Source organism: Eucalyptus grandis, chromosome 3 (assembly GCF_016545825.1).
Source record: "Eucalyptus grandis isolate ANBG69807.140 chromosome 3, ASM1654582v1, whole genome shotgun sequence".
Classification (NCBI taxonomy): Eukaryota; Viridiplantae; Streptophyta; class Magnoliopsida; order Myrtales; family Myrtaceae; genus Eucalyptus; species Eucalyptus grandis.
In genome coordinates this window covers 29,251,955-29,276,519 of record NC_052614.1, presented here as the reverse complement: position 1 = coordinate 29,276,519, position 24,565 = coordinate 29,251,955, and the positions used below count along the sequence as shown (strand labels likewise).

The window sequence follows — 24,565 nt, the reverse complement described above, 5'->3', positions numbered from 1 at the left end:
AGGGAACAGATGAGGCGTGCGAATGGAGTGAAACAAGTACATATACTGCAAATGTGCAACAAAATACTCATACATTAATGCTTTGAGAATATCACCTAATTAGATTCAAACTAAATGACACATGTACATCATAGTTCTCCTTTGGGCGATCCTACGATATACAAATATATATAAACCATAATGATGCTAATAAATTTTATTTGATAATTGTAAATATATCTTATTAAAATTTATTTGCTATCTTTGGATATACAAACAAATGTAACAAGTCATGTTAATTATCAACCATAACGTTCATGAATTATAAGAAAATAATTAACCTTTGGGTTAATCCCTAAGTTCTTATAATAAATGAACTTCAATATACCCATAACACCAATAATGATATAAAACATATCAATTTCATATATAGCATCAATTAATCATGGGTAATTGAATAAAAAAATTTACAATATCAAAAAAAAAATTCAAAAGACTTCAAGATTTGGCCACTTTGGTGACTAACAAACCATTCATAATATGAATTTTTAATATTGCAAAATATAAATATTTACCAAATTGCACACGAGGACAAAACTGTAATCAAAGCATAAGGGTAAAATCGTAAAATCATAATTTCGTAAGGGCAGAATCATACATTTATAATCCAGGGGCAAAATGATAAATAATCAGTAAAGGCAGAATCGTAGTTATAAATTAAACAGGGGCATAATTGTAAATAACCATCAAAAGAAGGGCAAAACGGTAATTAGGAGTCGCAAGAGGGGCAAAAGCGTAAAAGTGCTGCTCGGGGACGTTGGGCACGTGCCTTTGTCCTTGGCGGGTTGGTGCCCCGCATGCGCCAGACAACTACCGCATAGTTTCGCGCGCATGGGATCCACGCGCCAGCGGTTAGCACACGCGTGTATCCCAAGCGCGCAGCGATTTTGCACGCTTGATGGCGCAAGCACGTGGGATCCACGCACCTGCAACCACAGCGCGTGCGTGGACCCACACGCCTTCTTCCCGCGTGACAAAGGTGATTTTTTCGCCATTTTTTGTCCTTCATCCCTTGTTTCGCCCTAATTCTTCCATTTTCGACATTTTTCTCCATGAAAACATTCATCATTCGGATTTTCTTCAACAGAACCATCCGAAAACATTTCAACAATAACAAATAGTACGAACACGATCGTTTAACGAATCATCATACATAATTCATAATATTTCTTTAAACGGAAAAATCATGAGATCATAAACCACGCTTTGATACCAACTGTTTGAATATACATATAATACTTTGATGTAGAAAATCAAAGTAAAAACAACGATATTTGATCTTCATGATTTTCATAAATAGATGAAGACATACCTTTATCCATAGCGCTACACTTGATGATGATCATTGTAGAAAATCCAAAGAACTCGAACCAAATGAAGAAATCCGATTTCTCTCCCTTAACCCACTATACTTTAATGTATTCTATTGATGAATGAGAGAATACCCAATTCCTTTCAGTTATTGTTGTTCATTGTGGGTGGAGAGAGGACCGGACTCTATTTATACGTTCGTTGAAAATGTGCCTTCCATCAAAGCAATATACCCTTTCATTTTATTAGAATCGCAACTTCTCGTAACCAATAATTATTTATTTTATAGCATTTCAATAATTATTAAACCATATAATAAATCATATCATGTGGGTCACAATAATTCTTACACTGGAGTCCTCTTCATCAGCAACCTCACGCTCACTCGCCTCGGTCGCGCCCGATCCCCACTTTGCTGCGTTTCCTTCGAGCGAACTCATTGCAACACCCCAATCGCCGCTCTTCAAGTTTTGCCCGAGCACCAGCAGCATCGCCATCACTGCTGCCCTTTGCCTGAGCATCCCTACTGCCGCTGCTCGTCACCTCCGACGCACGCGCCAGTAGCCCGCGTCGCTCACCGGGTGTGTCTGCTCCTCACTCACACCTACTCGGGTCCTGCGCCCTCGCCATTCAGCAAGCCGCGCCTTCGCCTACCCAAACACCTGTAGCAACCCACGCTTCAGTCCGCGCCACCTCCGTCCCCGTTGCCTGCATGAGCACCCTCCCTGCTCGATCCCTCAACTCCGAACCCACAGAGTGCCGTCTTCACCCGCGATCCACGCTCACTGCTACTGCTACCCTTTTCCAAGTCTCTCTCTAGGTGGTTTTTGTTATTTTTATTTTCTTTTTATTTTCTATTTTAGTTTTTTTTTTAAGTTTCAATATTATTGTATAGGAAGGTGATTTTTAGTTTATGCATATTTTGATATTATCCGCAGGAATTTTGTCCAAATTATTGTAATTATTAATTTGATCCGAGAGACATCGAATCATTTTTTTAATATATTAATTTTGGGTTTTTGGTAGAATTTTAATTGTTAAATCATTATAATTATTAATTTGATTCGTAAGACTTCATATCGGATTTTTAATTATTTTGAACTCTTTGTCATGATAATTAGGGTTAGGATAATCGTTAATTTGACCTATGAGACAATAGGTTATTTTTTCGATTGTTTTAATCATTTATTTTGTTGATAGTTTAGATTTAATATTGATTTAATAATCACTTATCTTTTAAAAAATGAAAATTCTGCATGACCATATAGGTTTAGTAAATCGGACATGTAGGTTTAGTAAATTAATTTTTTTTTATTAGGATTGCATTTTCAGAAATAAGTTAGGGTTGGACCTAAATATTTTTTTTTTTTTTTTTAAAAATAGGGTTTTAGATAATGTTCACATATTTTAAATCTCATTTTTTCTAAAAATAGTTTTCTAAGATAGGATAGGGTTTAAGTCAAATTAATTCCTAGAATAAATTAGAAAATTATCCCTTTTAGATAGTTTAATTAGGATTTTTGTTAATTTTGAATTTCAATAAAGAAAAATACAAAAAAATATGAGATGCATATTAAGTAGTCAGCATAATAGGATCATTTAATTGGAATTTGTTTGTTAGTAAAGTTAGATCATGAGGTGCATATTAACTAATTTTCATAATAGGATCATTTAATTAGAATTTGTTTGTTAGTAAAATTAGGTCATGTAGTTAAAAATGTATTTTTTATAAAAATCTAAGAAAACAAAAAAAAATTATTTGCTGTGATGCAATTTATTTTTATTTATTGAATGTTTAATAATGGTTGAGCATATGTGTGATCACCATATTTTGCATGGTAGTAATTTAGGTTAAAATAAATTCAAGCTGCTTACAAAAATATTTTTTAAATAAAATGGTACCGAAAGGGTATTAGAGAAATCTAATGTAATCAAGTCCCCGTACCCATCGTCTCTGGTTCGTAAGAGTAAAATAATTCTTTCATTATTTTACTTAGGTGTCTAATCGACCTACCATAAACTGATTAGTAGAGACTCCTAGATAATAATCATTTGCATGCTAAATATTTGAACCTTAAGTCACGAATTGGAATGGGCTTGGGAGAGCCCGAGCTAAATTAAAACTTAGCAGTCCATTGACCTAGTTTTAGGTGGTGCACAAAAAAAAAAAAAAAAAAAAAAAAACAAAGGTCGCGACAAGGACTAACCGATGCTTGTGATCGCATCAATGCTCATGTTAAAGCTAGAGCTGATGGTTCTAAATGTCAAGCAATCACATGAACCTTTTCATGTATAGTTCAGAAAAATCATACGAACTTTAATAAATGTGTGATGTCCGAAGTATTGTTCGAGCCAAAGAGAGAGATTGATTTAAAAGACCGGATTAATTGTCCTCTAGAGTTTATCTTGATCCCCTACGGCATTCTTCAAAGGTGCATTGTCTACAAAGCTACTAGTTAAATGAGTTTTCTTATTTTCTTGTTTTCACTAATGTCAAAAACACATGAAACAAGTAATTCACAGAAGACAAAAAAGTACACCAGCTCACATACTATACACAACCTAATTGTTTGATATTTTTTATAACCAAACTGTTTTGATTAATGAACATCATGTCGCAGCTCACAAATTTGAACATTTAGTGGTAAGGTAGAAAGAAGAAGAATTTCGACCTATCCATCATAAAATAAAAATCGTATTGTTATGATTTGATAAATACAATGTCGTCGCCAAGATCAAGATCGGTTGAAGACTGAAATCATTGTAAAGAGGGTACAATAATTGATTTTAGACTCCCAAGAAAGGTTGTAGAAGCACGATTATGGACAAGAAAAAGTAAAGCTCGTTTGCGGTTCTTTCTAGGGGTGAGCGGTTCCAGGTTTCGGTTCGGTTCCGTCTGGAACCTGGAACCTTTCCTTGGGTACAGGTTTCTCATTTTTTGGAACCCAAAACCTACTCGTCAGAACTGAAAACCTGGAACCTACCCTATTATAGGTTCCAGGGTCGGTTTCAGGTTCCAATAGGTTTCTTTTTTTTTTTTTTGTTATTTTTAGATTTGAATTTTGAACTATAACATACGCGCATACTCTATGGTAACTTCCCACATCTTAGCAAACATACCAATGCCAACTGCCAAGAATTTGGACATAATCAAAACTAATAAGAAGTTTCCAAAGAGGAAAGGAGATGCTTGATTAACTATAAATATTGTGCCCACATATGTCAATAGGGTCAGTTAGAAATTGCATGCATGTCTAGAAAGATATGTCTCCTGCTACCAAATATGTGTACAACGTAACTCCTACCGCTTTGAAACTCCAACCGAGAAATCCATGGCGTGAAAAGCTGTCCTACAATTTAAATTAGAACTTAAAAGTTTGCAAAATATGGAGAGACAATGAGCTTCAGAGAATATCAAGGAAGCGAACCAAAACATATACCTGAGAAGGCACTAGGCATGGTCAATTAAGTTGGCTTAGACAAGACTCTCCAGAATAGTTTCCTTGGCCAGGATTGCCTCGATTATCCACTTCTCACGCACTAACTCCTTACTGCATAGCCATAGTTGACAATGAAATTGACTGATAAACGGGATCAAATTGTCATATCAAAGCAACCATGCAAGTAAATATGCTGCTAAGGTCAATAACATTTAACAGCAGCCAAAGAAAATAAACCAAGCACCAATCAAACACAATAGCTGTTCCGTTAATTTTTGTCATTTGTATCACTGGTATGTCAAAGAACAAAAATGAGGGGGAAAAGTGAATAAGAACTTCCATATCCACAGTGAACGCATAATCATAAAAGCTGATAACCAAGTTGAAGGCCAAAAAATAGCAGGATTTTAATGCTCTTACCAAAATTGAGATCTTCTCGTTCCTCTAGCTGCTCTACAGCTGCAAAGTGACCCCCCGGCTCTTTTTCTTTGATGTTATAAGTTCACTATGAGGCACTAAAGGGGTGCCGTCCCATGAATAAACAGAGCTCATATCCAAAAAGAGGTCCATTCACAAGACAAAAGCCATTTACATCCAAGAGGAGATTCCCCCAATTCCAGAGGTGTAGAAGTTTAAGCCAATTTTGGAATAAGATCTTGAATAGAGGACTCCTCCTCAGAAGCTCTCTTGTTCCACTCTTTCCAAGCTGACCAAAAAATCGAAAGTGGGGCTGATGATACCCACTCCAACTTGTGGCGAGGGATAACCACACCTTGCATGCCCAAAGTTCTTGCTCAATTGATCAGCTCTCACCCAACAAAGCCCCATAAAGGCATAACGGGTTGCCCAAAGAGCACTCATCCAAGGACCATGAAGAAGGTGCGATATGGTTTCTTCCTCTCTGGCACTTACACCTAGAATATGAATGTCAACTTTCAATATATAGACCAATCTTTAGCGTGTTATTAAAAAAGAAAAAGAAAAAGGAAAAAAAAAACAGTAGCTCCAATGGATAACTTACAGGAAAGGATCTACAATCTTAGTCTAAAATCTTATTGCTCATTTAGAAGCTTCCCAGAGTCTAAATCTGTTAGCACCACTTAGTGCTGCTTTTAATGATGAAGATGATGCTCACTTGGTGCACATGCTTCGACAATTACGGTCTCACAAAACTTGTCCACCTTGATTGCTCAAGTTAACTTCTGAGATTTAGCAGAAAAGTAGACTTCTCTTTCAGGAGAAAGATATGTAAATTCACGTTTTGGTCCCCCACTATGCATGCCTGCATAAATTTCCTCAGGGAAACATTCCACTCCAATACTAACTCTCAAGGTGAATGACACTGCTTTTGGAGTTTTGTAATAGGTAGCAAAATAGGTCCCTTTCTTCAAATCATTGGATCCTCCAAACAACTTTAGGTCCAGAAAGATAAACTGCTTCGACTCTTTCCCATCGTCATCTCTAGCCACAATCTATTCTCCCTGGAGATGTTGCACAAAGTAACCCCTTTGTTTGAATCCCCATTAAAAATCAAAGCAAGGTCTCTTCAACCCAATGACCTATCACTGTAAAAGCTAGTGAGATTACAAAACCGCCTACTGCAATAACCAAGAATGTCTAACGCACCCTTTTTTCCAGAAATCCAATTTCACCGGGCAAGCGGCATCCAGCGCTGAGCAGTGAGCAGGGACGTCGATTGCTCGTCTTCGGGGCAACGGCATCAGGCGTCGCAACTGCAAGCGACGGGTCGTCGGAGTAGAGGCGAAGACAGTAGCAACAGCATTGTGGGTCAAAATTGGAGACCTAGTGACCAGAGGCGGTGAGTCGCAAGCAGAGACAGCAGAATTGGCATCGTCGAGTCTTCTGGCGCGAGCAGAGGCGGTGGGTAGCGAGCGGAGACAGTAGAATCGACGTCGTTGGGGCTTCTGGCATGAGCAAAGGTGGTGGGTTGCGAGCGGAGATGAGCTCGGCTCAGATCTGCCTGCATCAGGTAGTCGGTAATGGGCCTCGAGGTAGAGCACGGCATGTAACAGCGTCGAGTGGCGAGGGTTCGCATGAGCGACATCGGCGACTGGCATCCAGCGGTGTCCGACGGCGATGGCCTTGAGGGCGAGCGACGTCCGACAGCGAGACTCAAAGTGGCGTCCGGCTGTGTCACAACTGAAAGTGAAAGGGTCGGGAGTCTTAGGACTAGGCTACACCGAGCGGGGGAGGGGTTTTCCTTTTGGAACCCTAACCAGGATGGCTGGTTCCCGAAAAAATGGAACAGGGAATTGAACGGTCCTTTAAGAACTGGGAACCAAACCGGAACCGATTCTACCCGAAACCGGGCTCACCCCTAATTTCTTCCATGATTGATCTTCAACTTTTCCATTTTGTTGATGGCTGGGAAGGTAGGTTTTAAAAGTCTTTTCCATTTTGCATGGTACACCGAAAGCGTAGATAACATTTGGAGGGCACTTCTTGGAAAGCTCGTCGTGGGTCTAACAATAAGTTTTTTTTTTTTTTTTTTTAATTACGAAATTTCTTTCATGATTGATGAACCGATTCTCTTATTGTTTGCCAGACTTTTTTTTTAATTAACAACATCTTACATTATTAATCATATAGAAAATTACCAATATTTATTGGGTGACTTCCCGATTTTTTTTCCAGATTAAGTAACTCAATGGAAAAGTTAATAAATAAATAAATAAAATTGATAGCTAACTTGAATGAAAGTTGGTAATCAATTGAAAGCTTCATTGAAGAAAAGGTTGACAAATAAGAGTTAGTAAATTTAAGGCATAATAAAGAAAGGTGAATGAAAACTTGATTGAAAAAAATAAGAAAAGTTGGTTATTTAAAAAATAATTTTGATAAGTAATTTAAGTAAGAGTTGGTAACTCAAAACTAATTGATAACTCAAATAGAGAAAAGTAGAAAAGTCACTCAAATTTATAGTTGGTAATGTTAAGGCATTTTAGAGAAATGCAACTTGAAGTTGGTAGACAAATAAAGTCTGAAGGCATTGCCCTTTTCATTTTAGTTTTCCAGTGAGGTTAGACTTGCAACTCCACATGTCTACATTTCTCAGATATTTCATTTAATTCTCGCCCCATACTCCAATTGGTAGTGGGTTTCAGGCCATTTCTTAATCCTTCAATCATATCCTTACTATCTCTCACTTTCCTACCTGATCATTCCTCGTTGACCCCTATTCCACATGTAGTTCTTGCAACTTCATTGAAATGTATCATACTGCGTTTTCCATCATCCAAGTCTTGTCAAATCATTATAAAATGTGGTGTGATTTTACATAGTCCAGCCAAGATGAAAAGGAAAAGGAGCTGTTTATGACCACATTTTTTTTTTCATCTTGCTTGGTTTAGGAAAGTACCAATATCTCTCCATACTTCTCACAAAAACAAAAGGGCCCCACCCAATTTTGGTGCGAAATCTCATAATAACAATACGCAGTTATACTGATTTAGGACATTGACTAGAAGTGATTATTTTGCGTGATTTCTATCCTTCCTTAACATCTAACTACTAAAATCTAAAATCAAAAGGATGTCAATCAAATAACTAATTGATCCTCTATGTTGCTTTTCATTGCACTTCCTCTTTCAAATAAATGATAACTACAAAGAGTCTATCCATTTTTTTTTCTTTTTTACGGATAAAGAGTCTATATATAATTAGCTCTTTTGGTTCAAAATTGAGTTCTTTCAGTTTTTTTCTCGATCTTAATTTTTATTATTGAGTCTAATCTAATATTAATATAGTTTAATATTAAATTATTTTTGTGGTGCAAAGGCAGGAGGCCTATGTGAAGCTGACACGTGGCTCTCTCTTCAATTGACACATGTTCCACTTTGATCTTTATTTTTTCTTTTCCATATACATAAACTTTAAGTAAAAAAAAAGTTAAATAAACAAATGATCAAAACCTAAATGAAGATAAGTTAACAAGTTTCAAAAAATTATATTTGCCCACTCTTTTTTAGAAATGCATATCTATATAAATATTAAACCGCCTACGTTAGTTACCAATCCAGCTTTTTTAGATTTATTTATCCTGTTGCTTTGGACTAATACTAGTACAATAAAGTAACTCCAAAAAAGCATCACTTCGATTATGACTACAAAGATCAGGCCAATCTAATAATCTAAGAGAGCAGGTTTACTTGTGACGCAATTTGCAACTGAGGAGCAATTCTTTTCATTTTTTTGGTTGGGGGGGGTGTTGTCAAGTGTAACATTTTCCCTTTCTTTTCGTCGGAAATCTCCATGACAACACAGTGCAAATTCTTTTTGTCTTTACCCCGCGGGCACATGGGTTTTATATAGTTCCCGAAGTTCATTGGCTTCGACACAGTGGATTGATGAGGACTGGCCAACCCACTCACCCATATTTTATAGTTTACTTAGACTTGGTGACTTCTACTAAAATTATGTCCCCTTCAGGGTATATATTGTAAAGTTTGTGCAAAGACACAAAGCATGCTACCAATCTTCAATCGATGATTGCTCTCTCCAATAAATCAATCCTTAGTTTAATTTCTTCCATAACATGATTTATAACTATACTTAAGGAAAAAGACATCATAAGTATTATAATTTTCATACGAAATTAACTTTAATGCTAAAACTCTTAACTAAATTACTTTAGTGTCGCATTGGATAAAAAATGATCACTCAATTCTAACTCTATTTATGACATACTTACTGAATATAACTAACCCATATAATAACTCAGCCCGTCAAATATGAGTTAAGAAATGGTTTTATGACGCCTTTTGATATGTCTATGGAGAACCTTTCCTAAATTTAAGCAGTCAATTGGACCTTCTATTAACATGTTTCAATAATGTCATCCTATCAATTCGTTGAGCAAATTAATTCATGATTTTTGGCATAGATAATCTTAGAATATCGTACTTTACCGCTATGAGCCAAGTCTTCAGTTTAGGAATTCCAACAGTCGGCATATCTATATAAAAAAAAAGTGTTTAACAAACAAGTTTGACTATTTCACAAAATTAAAATTTTGATTCTATACCTTTCCTCTAGCAGGTTTCGGACTTAGTGAAGTTTAACCCATACACTCATAAAGTCATGTCATAACTTATGCATAATTTAAATATGAGCCTCACACTTAAATAAAATTATTAAGTATTTTGATTAAGTTTTGATATTGTCAAAATCCTTGAGATATTTTTCAACAATTGCGATCTAGCTCCGTCGGCCGGTGAGAATGTGCTCGCGCCAGAATACACCACCCTTCGTGGGCGAATGTAATATTCATCCAAATATATTCCAGCGGAAACTGCCCCCTTTTTTTGCCACAAAACACCCACCGCCAGAACTTCCAAGAACTAGCAACCCCAACCTCATCCAATACTCCACGCGCCCGCACGCGCTAGGTCATAGACGACCCGACTGTCCAGATCCATTTTTATGCGATAACGACTTGCCTCACCTCGATTTGTGTCCCTTCGTGCCACTGGTTAGTCTATAACATGACCATAGCCAAAGCCACTCCATATCACTGCCACGTTAGCTCCACAGCGGTGCCATGTCAGCGATTGGCCCAAAGTCCACAGCATTGCCTGAGGTGTTCACGACTCTGGATCGTTCCTCTTCCAATTTCGTCTGATTTCTCGTATATGTTGGCTTTCATAATTTGAGGTTTGTTCTTTGCATATTTCTTCCATAAATGAGTTTACCTTGGATTTATCTTAGCTGCTTTGTACACGAATTACGACGGAGAAAATCAGGGACGGATTCGGAAATTTTTATTAGCGGGAAAACCTAATAAATCCTAAAAAGTAAATAAAATTCATTGATTCAAATAGTAAATATAATAGTTCTGTGGTTGAAAAGAATAGAATGATGAGTAAAACTTCAATAGATTTTGCTCAAACTTCGCACTTAAACCTTCATAGGTATATGTCTATTTACTGCAGTTCTCATTCATGGAGGAAACATAATGGAATAGTGAGAATATAACTGATTGAAGTGCCTTCTCATCCATTCGTGAAGGCAATAATGAATTGTAATTTGAAAAATGACATTACATATATTTGTGGACGAGAAAACGCAAAATGGTTTGAAATTCCTTTCATGACTGATCTTAAACTTTTTCTCTTTGTTGATGGCTGGGCTAATAGCGTTTGTCCTTTCCACACGGTGTACCAACCATGGAGATGACCTTATGAGCATCCTTATTGGAAATTTCCTCATGGGCTCTAAGAGACTAGTTCCCGATGTCTCTTTGTCTATTGTTTGGTTAATATAATTAGAAATTACAAACAGTCACTTTCATGACACATTTATTAAAAATTAATTTTCATCTCACAAAAAATACTAAATTGTTACACCGACATTTATACAAGACCAGTTTATTTTTTTTTAACATTTGCTTGGCCTTTCTTCCAATTTGGGCTATCAATCTATATATATTGGGGAGTTAATAGCTTATTATTTGATAAATACAAAAACTAATCAAGATTCATTAACTACTTTCAGGACCTTTTTAATCTGATAGATATCGAGAAGATATTGAGAGACAAAAGTGCTACAGGGATTCTCAATATACTTTCAAGAGTTTGTTGTTGGCATTGAAGGTTAATAATTTAGTACCACATTACAACATGAGAAGAGTTTTAGAGGGAGGTTGAGAATTTTCAGAGGCTCTCCACATTTACTTCTAATTTGGTCGGTGAAAATTATTTAAATTGAATTAATTTTTTCCACGGCTCAGGTCAATGAGTACACTCAAAACACTTGTTAAGTATAATGAATGAGAGAATAATTCATTTTTCAAAGTAATGATCACACATAAACAGTAAGTGATTGCACTAAAAAATATAAACTTTCTTTATTTAGTCGGTTAATAAGTGCTCTAAGAGCATGAGTCATGTACTAGAGATTGTTGTCGTTAGATGAATGTAGGTAGATCAGTATACTTTTTTCCGTCTCGATTTACTCAGCTTTTGTTCTTACCCGATTTCAAAATGCGTTGGTAACTAAATTTTGACAGACGACTTGGTTAGCCTATAGCGGCTAATAAGTACCAATACATTTTGAAAATTTCTGACATTTTAGTTTTTCCAAAATTACCAATTATTTTAGTAATCCACCAACATTCATTTTTGTGGCTTGGCTACTTGTTAAAATTTCTAACTTTTATAGGGAATTACCAACTTCAATTTAAGTATTTTACCAACATTCTTGACAACAAGTTACCAACTAATTTAGATTAGCATATATTATTTGAGTAACTTATCAATTTTTGTTTGATTTTTTCTCGAAACTTACTATTGTAATGGTTTACAAATATTTATTTTTGAAACTTACCAATGTGTTCAAGTTACTAACTTCTATACAAAATTAGCAACTGTAACTTAAGTATTTTACCAACTTATCTCTGACTGATTTGCTAAATAATCTTGGTAATATTAATTTGTTTTGAGTGACATATCAACTTCTATTTAGTTGTTTTGAAAACTATTTTCATCAGATACCATTTCGTATCTGCTAATATTACATAATTTTTCAAGTAACTAACTCGGGGAAAGTGTCTAAGAAATCCTAAACCTTTTGCATTTGTGCCAATTTAGTCATCAATCTTTTATTGGTGCCAATTTAGTCTTAAACATTTTATTGATGTCAATTTATTTATAAACCTTTTCATTTTATGCTAATTTAGTCATTTTCAGTTAATTTTGGCTGAATTTTGCTAATTAGGCACCAATCGGCTGGCGTGGCACAATTGACACTAACATGGACAATTTTTAATAATATTTTAATATTTTTGAATTTTTATTTTATTTTCCTTTATCTTTTTCTTTCTCCCCCTCCTTCCTCCAATTGGTCGCCAAACCTTAATGATTGACCAAAGGCAATAGCTAGTGAGGTCAAGGTCCACCTCGCCGACCTCTAGTGAGCCTCACCGGTCACTAGCGAGGCTCGAGGCCTCCCCAAAGGCCTTGAGGGTGGCCTCGCACCTGCCATGGGCAAGGCTCGCCCTCATCGAACCTAGCGAGGGGCCAGCCTCGCCTGGCCTCTAGTGGGGCTAGCTTGAGGCCTAGCAAGGCTTGACCTTGTCGGATTTGGTGACGGTCAAGCCTTGACCTCGCCACGACGAGGCTTGATCCTCGCTAGATCCAATGAGGGTGAACCTCACCGCTAAGCACGAGGCAACCCTCGTGGCCTGCGGTGAGGGCTCGAGCCTCGCTAGTGGCCTACGAGGCTCGCTAGAGGCCAGTGAAGTTGACAACCGGATTGAGGAAGGAGGAGGAGAAAGAAAAATAAAAAGAAAAATATTAAATATTATTAAAAATTATTCACTTTAACGCCGATCGTGTCACGTCAGCCAACCACCACCTAGCTAGCAAAATTTGACCAAAATTAGCCACAAAGGACTAAATTGGCATAAAGTGAAAAATTTTACGATTAAATTGACATTAATAAAAGGTTTAGAACTAAATTGATACAAATGTAAAATGTTTAGGACTTCTTAGACACTTTTCCCTAACTAACTCTTATATAGATATATCGTGTCTTATCAACTATTCAATTAATATGAAGAGGACATGGGACATAACAACAAACAAGCTGTCGATCAACTTTATTGTCACCAACAAGATTTGATAGTTATCAACAGTTTCACGAATTTACTGGCACGGAAACGGAATTCCTAGTTTTTAACCCACGAAACACAAGAATCATCCATATTGAATTCGCTGGGAAGTTTCTCATGAGCGTCAGTCATGGCTGCCATCGAGCGAAACGTCTGCTACGGCCAGGAGCTTATGTCCTTTCCTTTTCGAACTCACAAAATAGATTTTGCAGGAGACGGTTCCATTATCTACTTTGGTCTCTTCAACCTCTTATAATCCCATTACATTCGCATTTCCGTAGAGACTTACACTGTTCAATTCACTAGACTTCAGGCAATATCGGAGTTACGAGAACTAACAGTCATCCCCTATTCGTTAGGAAAAGAATGGGGCTCACTGACAGAGAAAGTGTAAACAATCCTTTAGACAAGACCCGTTTAGACGGCGGTGAAACGAGAATATCTAACAAACTCAGCTCTCTTGGGTGAGCAGACTAGGGGGTGTATGACAAAATTTTAAGAATAGAAATTAATTTTTGACCAAAAAAGCTCGTTTGATGACAATCCAATTTTTTTTTTTTTTTTTGGAACAAAAATTCTTTTAGTAACAAAATAAATTTCTATTTCTTGGGGAGGCAGCATTCGGCCACTAGCGGCTAGCGTCTAGCATCCAGTGGCGGGTGCCGACAAGCGGGCAGCCGACGTCTCATAGGTGGCGGGTGGGCAATGGGCGGCGACGAAAGTGAACAATGAAAAAAAATTTCATTTCTCACTTTTGTTTGAGAAATAGATAAGTTAAATTTTTTAGTTTTTGATTTCTACTCCAAATTTATTTTTAGAATAGAAATCTATTCCAGAAATAGAAAATGAAATTATGTCACCAAATAAATTTCTATTTTAAACTTGTTCCGATGAACTGAATTTGAAGTTGGTGTTGAATTGAAAAATAATATGAAATTTTGACAAACATCAATTTGATTCTTTCTTTTTAAGAATCGAAATATTCAAAGAACGCATAACGATGTTCCGGCACAAGAAGCCACAGAGGATGTGCCGGGCTGAAAGACGTGCTTTCGGCCTCTCCCGGCAGAGGTGAAGTTCCGCGAAGCCTGGCAGCTTCTCTCGAGATTTGCGGCTGAGTCGAGCTTTGCCCTTCCAGATCTCAATGTGCTGGGCTGATGTGGGTAATAAGTGGCTCCTAGGCTTCAAGCCGAAGACAACGCACGAAAGAAGAGAGATGGGTAAATAGAGACGAAAGATCCATTACATTACAAAATAAAAGGATTAGCACGTGAAATCTTCTCTCTTTATATGAACATTAAATTCTGTTTAATTAATATTAACTATTTTTTCTTGTTTCTTGTTTTGGCTTTTTTAAGTTAAAAAAATTAGTTCTTAAACCTTTCAAAATGTACAGATTAATAATCAGTATATAAAATCATATACTATTTTGTCATAAATTTCTCAAACATAAAAAATATGCTGAGTTTTGGCAAGAAAGTCAATGACTCGATTTCATATCTAAATTTATCTGAACATACATATACTTTCATATTTTAATATCTTAGACACGTTAATCATGTCATATTGTATAACCCAAATGATAAATCAATTTTATATCGACGGTTGATTTATGGCCGTCGATGTATTAATATCAAAAATGGCTCACATATCTATGTATCATAACCATCTGTTTCTAAGCATATATTTACTCATATCAACAGCTTGGTTAAATTTGGGTGCAAATAGGCGTAATAAAATAAGGTGATCGGAAGTCGGTAAAAAAAAAAGTTGATAATTAAAAAAATAAACTTATGTTGGTAACTTCAAATTAGTTGATAACTTAAATACTAAATAGTTGGTACGCCACTCTAACTAAAGTTAGTAATTTTTAGTCTTTGTACAAATAGAACTTTATAAATAACAAGAGATTATAATTTTGAATAGAAAGAAAACCAACTTCGCCTTGTGCTTTGTACATTGAGAATCCCGCATCGAAGAGTGGAAGGAACCACTTTTTTTTCGTGAGTCTAGGGTTTTGTCTTTGGGAATCTCCGCATTGATTTGATTCTAAGGTTTTGCTTCTGATTTTGTTTATTCAAGTTGAAAATGTCGTGTTTTTCTTTTTCTTTTTTTATGTCGTTAGGTGACTGCGTTGGTTGGGGTGAAACAAATTTTTGGGGTCCCTCATGACAAGACGTGCTCTCGGATCACCGGCCACTCGAGTTATGTGGGTGAGCGGGTGGGTACTGTGGATATGAATTTGAGCATACTTTAGAAAAGATCCTTCTCAAGAAGTTTGAGCATAAGACAGATGGTGGCGTAACTCATTATTGGCGGTTTGTCTAGATGACAGTGCAATGTTAACGGCGTGGAATTCTATAATTAGAAGGATTTGATCAATGAGTGCTCTCAAATTAACTTATTAGGTAATTAATTAAAAAAGTAAGATACATGAATTTAGTGACACAATCAAAATGGTATGACCTTTTCATTTTTGTTTTCAAGCTAGGTGACATGTGCTACCCATATATATAAAGTAATATTTCTCGGACATGTCGCTTTGGAATTTGGTGTTAATATGATACCTTAAATTGATGAGGATTGAACAACCACTCCCATTTTCCCCAGTATTTTCATACCACTTGTTCTAAATTATCTCAACTTGCGGGGCTTAGGCCATTTCTTAATCATATATCTGCCATTTCTCACGATCAATGCCACAACGCAATGGAAATGGAAATGAAACCGACCCTCACTTTCCTACCATTGCTCGTTGACCCATGTTCCACGCGGGGTTCTTGCAAGTTGCAACTTCCTTGAAATGCATCATGCTGCGTTTTCCATCTTCCAAGTGTTATAGAGTCACTATAAAATGTGGTGTAATTTTATATGCTGTGATTCACTTTTAGAATTTTAGCAGAAGATGAAAAAAAAGGGGGCTATTTATACTTTTTCCTCAAACTTGGACTTTATATGACCATTGTACAAGTGATTTAATTTTTGTGAGATTCCTATTTTCCCAACACTTACATTCCAACAAAAATACTTGCATGCATAAAAAAATTCCTAGGTTCCGTGGGGTTAATACATTAAAAAAGGACAAATTTTAGCGGATGGTGCCACTATAGTTGGTGGCCAACTCGCTTTCGATAAAAATTTATTGGCGGCTTATTTGCTATTGATACATAAATTTTGGCTTTCCAATTAGTTGTTAAATACATAAAAAAAAAATTATGAATCGACCCCAATACCTAACAAAAAATCAATTATCGCATTTTGCATATTAGGCTCCGTTTGTTTGATAGAAAATGAATAATTTGAAATATATATATTTTTAAAAATGATCACTTGTCTTGTTTGAAATAATTAGTCAGTAAAAAAATACTTTCGTTGTTAATGACAATTTATGTCTATACATTTTTATAGTGGATGAAAATATTTTTCGTTTATTCATTTTTGTAAGTTATTCAGACAATCATTTTTTGGAAAATGTGTTTCAAATTATTTATTTTCTGCGAAACAAAGATGTACCGATATAAAAAAAAAAAAATTCATGCATTATTGAGATTTTGGCCAAGCCCAAAGTAAGTGGCCGAAATTTATAAATGGAAGAAGTGCCGAGGTGGAAAAATTAAATTTATTAGAGTAAATATAGGGGGATAAAGACAATATCTTAATAAAAGATTTTTCAAGGGAATGTCTTTCACAACTATATCACGGCAAGATTGGAAAAAAGAGAGGAAGAAATACTGTGGCCTTGCACATTTCAGAAAACAACAAAAGAAAGAAAATAGTACATTAGACTTCATTTGTTTAACAAAAAATGAATAATTTGAAAAATATTAATTTAAAAATAATTATTTGTATCGTTTATGAAAATAAATTAATCAATTTTTTTTTATCATTCACATAATGTTAAGTTATAAATAAATGTCAATAATGAAAATATTTTATATTAATGAATTATTTTAAGCAAAATTAGTGATTTTTTTTAAATTTTTTAAATTACTTATTTTTATGAAACGAACGAAGTCGGAAAAGACCAGACCCAATCTGAAGCAGAAAATCTGAAGCAAATTCTGGGCGCTTTCCGTGAGGTTTGAGAGGGAAAGGAATATTGATATAATATGTATTTATATTAAAACAGGAAAGGTGAGATTGATAGCTCAAAAAAAAAAAGAAAGTAAAAGTAAAAGAGAAACACTATATAAAGGAACAGGAGCACTGGGACGGCAGCTTCTGCACTACCCTCAGACACGCAACGCTTAGATAGGACGGCTCACAATATGAGAGACGAAAAGAAAAATAAAGGCGACTGTTCATCGTTCTTAGGGTTTCTTGTTCAGCCGGTTTGGTTTAATTTCTCGGAGTGGTTGCTGCTTTCGTCTGGCGGTGTGGTTTGCTTTCTCGTCGAATTTCTCGAGACCTTGTTTGCCGGTGTTGATCTCTGGCTCCTGTACTCCAACTAACGCCGCCGCCGCCGCCGCTCCTCACCAGTCACCGCGCTCGCTACCGGCTTGCCCATCGTCGCGCCTCTACCTCGCTTGCTGGCTCGGCACGTCCTGCTGCAGCCGCGACAGCAGCTTTGCCGACTTATTCTAACGCCAAAACAGCAGTCCCTGACGGTTTCCGGTGATTCCAGGCGGCATCCCGGCTCCACTTGACGCCACCGCTCGCTGTTTTGTTTCCTCTGCTACGTTTGATTTCCTTTCGCAGGGTGTCCACAGCAGACTAGCATTGATCGAACCCACACCGTCTCCGCCAAGCAGAGTCCGACCAACAAGTCTCCACCGTTGCTTCTTTTGTTCTAGCGAACCTGCCTGCAATTTTCTGCGTCCTTTGCTGTATTGCCATCGTTGCTGCTTTGGTCGTGACATTCCTCCTCACCAGTCGACGTAAAGCTCCCCGTCCCGCTCCCGATTCTTGGAATCAAAAATACTTCAAACTAGGTAATTTCTTGAACCGATTTGATAGTTTGCAATTATTAATTATCTAATTTTATATCATTCATACTAGTCTCAATTTGTTCAAGATTTTTAGGCATTTCCATGTTAGGAAATTCATATTTTTAATGGTGAGTATAGTTGATAATTCAATATTTAGGTATTAAGATCAGGTTATGGATTGATTGCATAAACAAATTTTGAAAAAATTGATAATGATTTTAATTTTCCTTCTACGTTAATTTTAATTCAATGAAAAATTACATAAACAAATCATCCAACCAAAATTAATATAAGTTCATAATCTTGTATTCTACAAGGCTGTTAGTAGAAACGCGTATCTAATTAAAATGAAGCAGCACCTAAAATAGTCATCGATCCAGCCTTTTCAGATTTATTTTTCTTGTTGCTTTCGACACATGATGCTTCATTAGGTTATACTCCAAAAAAAGCATCACGTTGTTCATGACCATTAGGGTCAGGCAACTCAAAAGTGTCTTAGGACAGTAGGTTTGCTTCTGATGCTATTCGCGATCGAGATGCAACTTTTGTCTGTCTCTCTCTTTCCCTATTGGGTTGTCCTCTGGTCAAGTGTAACTTACTCCCTTTTTTTCTTAATATCAGAAATCTTAATGTTAATCAAGGGCCATTTCTTCCTTTCTTTTCCTTTTTTAGGTACACGTGTTTCTTAATTATAGTTTTATTAGACCTGGCCTTCCACTAAATTATGTTAACTTGACTCTGGTGGGCCCTAGGCGAGCGTAAGTGAAAACTTGTTGCTTTGCTTCGCCAATACAGTATCTTACCCTTTTTTCTGGTCACCTTTCGAAAAAGAAAATGACGGAAAAAAGGAAAAAGCGGAAGACAATGATGTGGTCCACCACCGATGATGGTTTTCCGGCTTTACGCTTTCACAATGATTAAAAAAAAACAAAACACTAATTGGAGCTTGCATCGGTAAATTTATATGTTTTACTTTTTATTTAATTTAATCTTTATTACCTACACAAGTATACATTGTTAATTTTTATGTTTAACTTTTTATTTAATTTAATCTTTATTGCCTACACAAGTATACATTTTTCCCTTTATATATATATATATAATATTTTCACAAATACATAAAAATTGATTAGTAATTTACATATAATTTTCTTATGCTTAAATAAACATCTTAAATATTAACAATAAAGTAAACATAAGTCTTAAAAAACTCAAGTCTTAAGACTCTAATCATTAGGATTACCTCCTTTCGTTCTATTTTATTGTATGTTATTTGTGAAACCAAACTATGCATTTACTTATGTCTATCAATAATTCCCTTAACATTAACTAGACAAATGACTTTACCATAAATTAGAAAAAAAATAAAACTTAATCATCACATTTGATTTAATATAATGTTTCTAGAGCAATACACTAACGTCAACTAGACTCCCTAATTTTTAGTTACTTAGACTTGACTCGATGGGCCCCACGCGAGTCTTAGCAATCGGAATTTCACAGAACTCAACTAATATAAATTTAACCATTGGGATTCGCCCTAGTGGCCACCCTTACAATATGGAAAGGGGAGGTGAGGGGTTCAAATCCCTACCTTCTCAGGGGAGGATGGGATGGGGACGCGTTCAGGAGTGGGTTTCGACTCCCACGCCCTGCAAGAAGTAGGGCAAAAGTTTGAGAGTGAGTGTAGAGTAGGAATAGAGTAGGACTGACAAAAAAAAAACTAATATAAACTTGCTCGAAATGCACATTATCAAATTTCCCATCCACTGGTCAACTTGTGGGGCTTAGGCCATTTCTTAATTCTTCAATCATATATCTGCCATTTCTCTTGATCAATTCCGCAACATGACGGAAATGGAAACTGAGCCTCGCTTACCTACCTGAACATTGCTTGTTGGCCCCTGTTAAAGCATGTCAAATTTTTTGTGATTTGCTTTCAGAATTTTAGTGGACGCAGTTAAGATGGAAAGAAAAAGGAGCTCTTCTCCGAAAATGGGATCCACAAACCATGGCTCATCTGGAATTGAGTACGATGTGTTCTTGAGTTTTCGAGGACCGGATACTCGCGCTAACTTCACAGATTTCCTCTATCATACCCTCCTGGCTAAGTGTATCAATGTTTTCATAGACAAGCAAGGGATTAACGTTGGTGAAGAGATCAGTCCTGAGATTTTTCAAGCCATCAATAACTCGAAAATCTGCATTCCCATATTCTCCAGAGATTATGCCTCTAGTAGCTGGTGCTTGCGTGAGCTAGAGCACATAATGCAGCGTAGGAAGACCAAAGAACTGGAGGTTATGCCCATTTTTTATGACGTGGAGCCCTCTGACGTGAAGCTTGAAACTAGAGTGTATGCGGATGCACTAACTCTACATCAAGAAAAACATGGGGCTGAGATTGTGCAACGCTGGGCGGAGGCGCTTCAGGAAGTTACTGTAATCAAGGGATGGGACACCAAGAACAGAGGGTATGTCAACTCACTCAACTCCATCTTCCCTTTTCTCTATGTTTTCTTTGCTTGAAGGCGGATTATAATTTGAAGAGGACAAATTTTTTGTTAGCTTTGGACCAAAAAATGTGATGGATGTCGCATTGAATTCTACACTCCATTGTCTCTAGACTCAAGGATTACCTATCGTCCTAGATTAAACAAAACTAGATTGAATCATGTATTTATTCTTTTGTTCGCCGGGTCCAGCATCAATTTCGTAACTTTATGTTATTGTTTGATCTTGCAAGTGAAAAAGTTTGCCACCAATCTTATAATTCACTTGATAATCATTTCTCGACATAAGCATTATAACCTATCGTCCTAGATTGAACACAACTAGAGAACCATGTATTTATTCTTTTGTTCGTTTGGTCCAGCGTCAATTTCGTAACTTCATGTTATAGTTTGATCTTGCAAGTGTACAAGTTTGCCACCAATCTTGTAATTAACCTGATAATGTTTTGTCCTGATACAGCCATGGAGAACTTGCACATTTGATTGCTCGGAAAGTGTTACTTAAGCTTAAGGTGTCTTGTGTTGATATATCTGATCATTTAGTTGGAATGGATGAATCAGTGAATGAAGTAGTAAATTTGCTGAATGTTGAATCCGAGGACGTAAGGCTCATTGGTCTTTGGGGAATGGGTGGTATAGGTAAGACAACTCTTGCCAAGGTTGTCTACAGCAAGCTATCTTGTAATTTTGATAGTTGCAGCTTCATTTCAGATATCCGAGAAACATCACAAGGTTCTGGTACGTTAGATTTACTGACGCGATTAATCTCTGATATCACTGGTGACACAGACTTTAGACCTTCTAGCATTGATCACGGGAAGAATCTGATCAAAATACGATTTTGCAGAAAGAAAATTCTTATTTTCCTTGATGATGTTGATCATGCAAGCCAACTTAGGGCATTGGCAGAAAAGAAAGAATGGTTTGGTTTGGGAAGTAGAATAGTGGTTACAACAAGAGACAAAAGTGTTTTCAATCAATTCCAAGATCAATTTGACTGTTGTTTGGTTTATGAAGTCAATGAACTCAACACTCATGTTGCTCTTCGACTTTTTAGCAAGCATGCTTTTAGAAGCAACTCTCCTCCAAATGAATTCTTGAGTCTATCTGAGGAAGTTATTGCAAATACCGGAGGGCTTCCTTTGGCAATTGAAGTGATTGGCTCATTTTTATGTGGAAAAAAGAAGAAATTAGTGTGGCAAGATACATTGAAAAAGATAAAATCTGGTCAGCAAAAGGATGTGCAGAGGAATGTACAGGAGAAGTTAATGTTAAGTTATAAGGCGTTAGATCATCCGCAACAACAAATATTTCTTGACATTGCTTGCTTTCTATCAGGAGAAGAGGAGAGCTATGCAACTTACATGTGGGATGATTGTGGATTTTTTCCGAATGAGGGGATAGAAGTTTTGCTTTTAATGTCCTTAGTGAAAATCAGAGGAAAAAATCGACTATGGATGCATGATCAGCTTAAGGACTTAGGCAGGAGTATTGTGCACCAAGAAAAATGCAAAGATCCAACAAAGGGTTCTCGAGTGTGGTGGAATCGGCAAGGTAGTCCGGATATTGTCCAGCAAAAGAAGGTATAAGTCTAATTGCACCCTCGTATTCTTTTTTCATTGCAGAAAACTTCCTTGGTCTATTTTGCCCCTATTTTGGGCTCTATTTGGAACTCCTCAATTTGAACTAACTCTTTCTCAATTTAGGGAATCGGAACTGTTGCAGCGTACTATAATAAATCTAAGGTGCCTCTCCAAGACTCTGTTTTGACATCAAAAGACTTTATCGAAGTGCCAAATATTAGATTTCTTGAATTGTTTGATTGGACCCTCTCCGGAGACTTTGGGGATCTCTTTTCAGAATTGAGATGGCTTACTTGGTCAGGTTATCCAAAAGAAATGCAGGCAACCAACTTGTGCCCAAGAAATCTAGTCATCCTTCAACTACGTGGGAGCAGCCCAATAGATGAACATTGGGGTGGTTGGACTCAACTCAAGGTATGTATGTGTGTGCAAATAATTTGGGATAACATGTTATATTTTCTTCCAGTCACACCAGTTCTTGTGTCGCACATGGTCATCGATCGTCATCCTTGATCTCCTTTTTATTATTATTTTATTGAAGTTTATTGGTTTAATTCATAAAACAACTCTTGGTCTTAAATAAGGCTTATGACACCAATCCCTCGTTCCTTAAGTTTGAAACTTAACAGTTATGTTTTCACTTGAAAAACATCAAATCAAACAATTACTTTACATTTATGTCGTAGATGTCATTCAAGAGATAATGCCAGTTGTATATCCCCGGTGAAGACACTTGGTCAACAGAAAGATTGGTACCCTTGACCACTTTTATTAGTGGATTCAATATTGTGTTCATAGATATTTTGTTGTGTTAATGGAGAGAATTTAACTTGTGCAGATTCTTCAAGATTGCATTTGTCATTTTTACCTAATCGAACAATTAACTTACCGAAAAAAAGGAAAAATATGTTATGATTTGGTTGGTGGTCATCAATCCGCATTGCATTTTATAGTTTTACATTGATATTATGTTATTGCTATTTTACCATTGATGCCAATTCTTCTCCAATGGCTTTCTTCAATTCAAATTGCTTGTAGCTGCATGGTTAAAAGGTATTGTAATTTGTACATTCTATGTTACTAGTAACTACATTTTTGGGTTGCACAATAGATAAATGTAATGACTTGATTAGATATTCATACATATTTCGTGATTTCTATAATTTGTAAGGTTGTTAGATTGTCTAATGGAATAAATGTCATTGCTTAATATCTATTGACTATTATTACTATTTAAAGAATAATTTATAAACATCCACGTTGTTTCGATTTCCCTTATCCCCCTAACTAGTTGTCACAAATAATAAATGTTTAAAGTTAAGTGAAATATAAGTAGTGACTATCTATAATATACAAGGATGCGATGCAGAAGAAAAAGTAAACAATGGAGAGAAATTAGCAAATCAATAAAATTTGGCAAATAAATTTGAACATGCAAACTAATTTATTTTGAACATCAATACTGTTAAATGAACATTATACTCTTTTGAGCTTATGTGAAAGCTAATACAGCCCTTATTTTAATAAATGAAACACACAAAAAGAAAAAAGTAAAGCTGCAAATATAAATTAGTTTATAGTCAGAAAATGTGTAAGATTATTTTCTATATTGAAATTTATAAGATATATTCACATAGGAACAATTGTGGAGTTTATAGCCATAACTACTAGTGGTGGGGACAAAATCGCTAATTTGACGATGATTGTTGGAAAGGAATGTTATAATTATAGGATGTGTTGGCTCGACGGGGGAGTAGTTTGAGAACAGATCCATTTTCTTTTATTTGTAGTTGGGGACAATATTGGAAGAAATGAACAAAGTGATAGAGTGGTTTTGGCTTAAGTTAGGAAAGTATGTACATAGTATTTATAAAGTTACTTTGATGGAATGTTTGCTTAGTTGATATATTTGTTTATATCCTACAAAACTAATATAAATTAAACTCGTTGGATATACCTAATCATTTGACAGGTGGCTACAAGATTGAAGGTTCTTGATTTGTCGGATTGCAGAATGTTGAAAGAAACTCCAAAGCTCTTTGCATTTTTATCCTTAGAAAAATTAATTCTAAAGAGGTGTAAAATGCTTACAAAACTTTTCGACTCAATCGGAATGCTGAAATAT

At 36.1% G+C, this 24,565-nt stretch overlaps 1 protein-coding gene across 1 annotated transcript; it reads left to right on the top strand.

Annotated features, from left to right (window-relative positions):
* Window positions 1–20,145: 20,145 nt before the first annotated feature.
* Window positions 20,146–21,653, top strand: LOC108958170 (toll/interleukin-1 receptor-like protein). The gene is made up of 3 exons (XM_018870148.2): window positions 20,146–20,818; window positions 21,318–21,614; window positions 21,647–21,653. The coding sequence occupies exons 1-3, from the start codon at window positions 20,313–20,315 to the stop codon at window positions 21,651–21,653; spliced, it is 810 nt and encodes a 269-aa protein (XP_018725693.2). The 5' UTR covers window positions 20,146–20,312.
* Window positions 21,654–24,565: the final 2,912 nt, after the last annotated feature.